A 5000-nucleotide genomic window follows, 5' to 3' on the forward strand; every position below is an offset into this window, starting at 1 on the left:
GAGAGAGAGAGGGAGAGAGGAGAGGGGGGCACGGAGAGAGAGGGGAGAGAGGAGAGGGGGGCGGGAGAGAGAGGGGAGAGAGAGAGGGGGGGAGAGAGAGAGAGGGGAGAAGAGAGGGGGGCGCGGAGAGAGAGGGGAGAGAGGAGAGGGGGGCGCGGAGAGAGAGAGAGAGGGAGAGAGGGAGGGAGGGGGGCACGGAGAGAGAGGGCAGAGAGGAGAGGGGGGCACGGAGAGAGAGGGGAGAGAGGAGAGGGGGGCACGGAGAGAGAGGGGAGAGAGGAGAGGGGGGCGAGAGAGAAAGGGGCAGAGAGGAGAGGGGGGGGGCACGGAGAGAGAGGGGAGAGAGGAGAGGGGCACGGAGAGAGAGGGGAGAGAGGAGGGGGGCACGAGAGAGAGAGAGGGGAGAGAGGAGAGGGGGGCGCGGAGAGAGAGGGCAGAGAGGAGGAGGGGGGCACGAGAGAGAGAGAGGGGAGAGAGGAGAGGGGGGCGCGAGAGAGAGGGGAGAGAGGAGAGGGAGCGGAGAGAGAGGGGAGAGAGAGAGAGGGGGGGGGCAGGAGAGGAGGGAGAGAGGAGAGGGGGGGGGTGAAGATGTGGAGAGAGAGGGGGCACGGGAGAGAGAGAGTAGGAAGAGAGGGGGGGTACAGAGAGAGGGGGGGCAGAGAGGGGGGTAGAGAGAGGGGAGGGGTAAGGAGAGCAGAGCGAAAATATTTGTTAAATTTTTCATTTAAAAAAGGAGGGGGGGGGGGTTACGTAAAGCAAAACATTAAAAAACTAAATGATGAACGAAGCAAGTGCCAAATACACCGAGCAACTTCTTGCTTCCTCCGATCGTAAAACAAAAGAAAGAGAGAAGAGGAGTGCGGGCAGAGGGGGCAGCACTCACCGCAATGCCTCGGGTCCAGCAGGGCCCGACGAACCGGGGGGGCCCAAGGGGCCCACGAGGTCCGGGCATCCGGGGCCACCGGCAGGTCCGGAGTCTCCCTGCGGTGGACAGCGGTGGACAGAGGCGCACGGTCAGATGAGCGCACACATTTTAAGACGCAAAGATACAGGCATAGGTAGTAGAGGTACTAGAGTCAAAGATCACTCCCCCCCCCACCCCCGTATAGCCTGTAACAGACTGTTGGGGCAAGTGCTGTTGGCGAGCAGCTATGAAGGCCGGCACGGCACACGAGGGGGTGGGTGGGCAACACACGCCCGGCCGCCTTTGTCTCCCCAGGTAATCGCCAAACCGCGCGAAGGTTATGAACGTCGCCAAGGCACAACGACAACAACGAAACAACGACAAAACAACAACAAACGACAACGACAACAACGACAACAACGACAACGCGCGCGCTCCGAGCGCTGCGCAGGTGGCCCACGGCCGGCACCACTCACGAAGGTCCTTTGGGTCCCTGAGCTCCGTTGGCGCCTCTAAGACCTGCGGAGAGAGAAAGAGAGAAAAAAACAGGAGCATTGCATCGCCCATCATCGGCGTTGCGAGGCACGGTCTATCCACGCGATCCCGCACGTGGGCCCGTTGTCCTTGCTTCGTCTCCGTGGCACGGGGTCACACTGGGTCACCATGAAGCCATTGGGTCACAGGCAGCCGTGCCACACTGGGTCACCATGAAGTATTGGGTCCAGGCAGCCGTGCCACACTGGGTCACCATGAAGCTATTGGGTCACCAGGCAGCTGTGCCAACACTGGGTCACCATGAAGCTATTGGGTCACCAGGCAGCTGCCCACATGGGTCACCATGAAGCTATTGGGTCACCAGGCAGCCGTGCCACCTGGGTCACCAGGCAGTCGTGCCACGCGGGTCACATGAAGCTATTGGGTCACCAGCAGCCGTGCCCACACTGGGTCACCAGGCAGCTATTGGGTCACCAGGCAGCCGTGCCACACTGGGTCACCATGAAGCTATTGGGTCACCAGGCAGCCGTGCCACACTGGGTCACCATGAAGCTATTGGGTCACCAGGCAGCCGTGCCACACTGGGTCACCATGAAGCTATTGGGTCACCAGGCAGCTGTGCCACACTGGGTCACATGAAGCTATTGGGTCACAGGCAGCTGTGCCACACTGGGTCACCATGAAGCTATTGGGTCACCAGGCAGCCGTGCAACACTGAGTCACCAGGAAGCTATTGGGTCACCAGGCAGCTGTGCCACACTGGGTCACATGAAGCTATGGGTCACCAGGCAGCTGTGCCACACTGGGTCACCATGAGCTATTGCGTCACCAGGCAGCCGTGCCACACTGGGTTACCATGAAGCTATTGGGTCACCAGGCAGCTGTGCCACACTGGGTCACCATGAAGCTATTGCGTCACCAGGCAGCTGTGCCACATGGGTCACCATGAAGCTATTGGGTCACCAGGCAGCTGTGCCACACTGGGTCACCATGAAGCTATTGCGTCACAGGCAGCCGTGCCACACTGGGGTTACCATGAAGCTATTGGGTCACCAGGCAGCCGTGCCACACTGGGTCACCATGAAGCTATTGCGTCACCAGGCAGCCGTGCCACACTGGGTCACCAGGCAGTCGTGCCACATTGGGTCACCAGGCAGTCGTGCCACACTGGGTACCAGGCAGCTTGTGGCACAATGGGCCAGCAGGCGTACTTTATAGGCCACAGGGGCCGGTGTGTAGCCGCCACCTATTTAGGGCCAGGACTCTTCACCAGGGCAGCAGCGCAGCCAGCACCCGCCCGCCCGGCCACCCGCCGTCTCCTCCTCCGGTGGCCTGACGTCGCATGCCGTCCTTGTACTCAGTTAAGGCCGAGTCAACCCAGCGGAGTGCCAGTAACCGGTTCGGTTAATCGTTGCTCATGAGTGGGAATCCAACTCGGACCGTCGGGTTTGTCGTGCTTACCGCACGCACACACACAGCACACGCACAGCACACACACCAACACGCGGACACGCGCACAGCATAGCACACAGACACGCAATGCACACACACACATGGACACGCGCACGGCACACAGACACGCATGCACATACACAGACACGCACGCACACACACACGTGAGTCGCGGGTACTCACGGCAGGGCCTGCAGGTCCGATGCCTCCGCCAATGCCGGGCTCTCCCGCTGGTCCCTGCTTCCACCGGCTCCGATAGCACCAGCGGGGCCGACCTCACCCTGGTCACGCGGCAGAAGAAGAACCACGGTGTCAGAGGGAGCGCTGTCTGCGAGCACCCGTTAAAGCGCTCAAGGGCTTGGGGGGGGGGGTTAAGGCTGGCCTGGTTTTTTCCCGCGGTCGTCCCCACTTTTGAGATCACAAAACTCTCCTGGGAAATCTGTAATGCCCCCCCCTCCCAAACCTCCCCCCCACCCCCCACCGGGACAATAACATCCCAAGCAAGCGATAACAACACAACAGCGCTCAGACGGAGCGTGCACACGCGCGTAGCTCTTCCCTCCGCCGGCACGCCGGGACATGCTCTTCCCCGTGACATTATTTGCAGGATTTGCTGGCACCTCAGCGGTGGCAACCCTCTCTCCCTGCTCCAGCGGTTGGAGTGCGGGAGGGAGGGGCGGGGGTGAGGCCGGGATTGCGTCTTCCCTCGTCGGCCAGGTGCTGCGATGCGAAACTCACCTGCCACCGCTCCCCCCCCCCCCCGCCCCCACCGCGCATCTCACACGTGCGCCTCTCCCTCACCTACGTCGTTTTATCTACCCCCCCCACTCACCACCCCCCCCCTCCACTCACCCCCCCAACTCCATCCCCACCGCCACAACTCTCCGCCCCGTTCGTCGTTTCTCCTCGTCTCGTGCAAGCACGACTGGCGATACTGTGGCCGCTTCAAAACCCCGCTCGCCGGGGTTTCGAGAGCGATCCTCTACGGCGCTACGTCAATTTGAATGATCACTCTCCGCTTGCCGTCGGCGGCGTTCGCTCGGCAACATTGTGGTGACGAGCCACGGGTGGCAGGCCGGCAAAACAAGGGGGGTGGGGGGGGGGGGTGCCGAGCGCCTCCGAGCTCCGTCCTGACCCCCTCGAGGCCCTCTTGCCTTGAGCGCCGCACGAACGGTCGAAGGAGCTGGAGCCCATCGCCCACGGCGGCTCGCGCGCCGGTTGCAAACGAGCGAAGCGCATTTCAAACATTCGACTGCGACCCATTCACGAACGCGGCTGGCGGTCTCTCGCTCTCTCTCTCTCGCGCGGCCACCCACTTGTTTCCGGGGCTTCCGGGAAGCCGGGCACACCGACACCTCCGATGGGGCCTGCGGGAGGAGCGCACGGTCAGCGCTGTTATTACAGCGGGGTGACACGGAGCAAACGCGGTCCATGGTGTTACTACAGCGGGGTGACACGGAGCTCCACGGAGGGCGATGGTGTTACTACAACGGGGTGACACGGAGCTCCACGGGTGATGGTGTTACTACAGCGGGTTCACTCGGAGCTCCACGGCTGATGGTTGTCCTACAGCGGGGTGGACACGGAGCTCCACTGAGGATGATGGTGTTACTACATGCGAGGTGATGGAGATGCTCACCGCGGGTCCGGCGGGGCCAGGGGCACCATCAGCACCACGAGCTCCCTGCAAGGGGAGCACAACAGCAACAACAACAACTTCAACAACATCATCGACAACATCAGGAACACGTATCACAATCATCAACACCATCACAGTCAACAACACCACCAACAACACCATTACCAGCAAGAACACCATCATCAACACCATCACAGTCAACAATACCATTAATAACACCATTACCAGCAAGAACACCATCAACAACACCATCACAATCAACAATACCACCAACAACACCATTACCAGAAAGAACACCATCATCAACACCATAACAGTCAACAATACCATCAATAACACCATTACCAGCAAGAACACCATCAACAACACCATCACAATCAACACCACCACCAACAACACCATTACCAGCAAGAACACCATCAACACCATTACCAGCAAGAACACCATCAACACCATTACCAGCAAGAACACCATCAACAACACCAACAACACCATCAACAACAACAACAA

The 5000-nt window shown here is 60.5% G+C and overlaps 1 protein-coding gene across 1 annotated transcript in view; it reads right to left on the reverse strand.

Annotated features, from left to right (window-relative positions):
* Window positions 1-879: 879 nt before the first annotated feature.
* The window catches only part of LOC133358234 (collagen alpha-1(I) chain-like), a 33309-nt gene continuing 29188 nt past the window's right edge, over window positions 880-5000 (reverse strand). The window contains exons 16-20 of the mRNA XM_061576478.1: window positions 4491-4535; window positions 4168-4218; window positions 3035-3132; window positions 1761-1776; window positions 880-981 (exon numbers count right to left, since the gene is read on the reverse strand). Of these exons, the coding sequence (XP_061432462.1) occupies window positions 880-981; window positions 1761-1776; window positions 3035-3132; window positions 4168-4218; window positions 4491-4535 (312 nt within the window). The remainder of the gene's footprint in view (window positions 982-1760; window positions 1777-3034; window positions 3133-4167; window positions 4219-4490; window positions 4536-5000) is intronic.

This window comes from Lethenteron reissneri, chromosome 61 (genome assembly GCF_015708825.2).
Source record: "Lethenteron reissneri isolate LAM-NWPU_2019-01 chromosome 61, ASM1570882v1, whole genome shotgun sequence".
NCBI lineage: Eukaryota > Metazoa > Chordata > Hyperoartia > Petromyzontiformes > Petromyzontidae > Lethenteron > Lethenteron reissneri.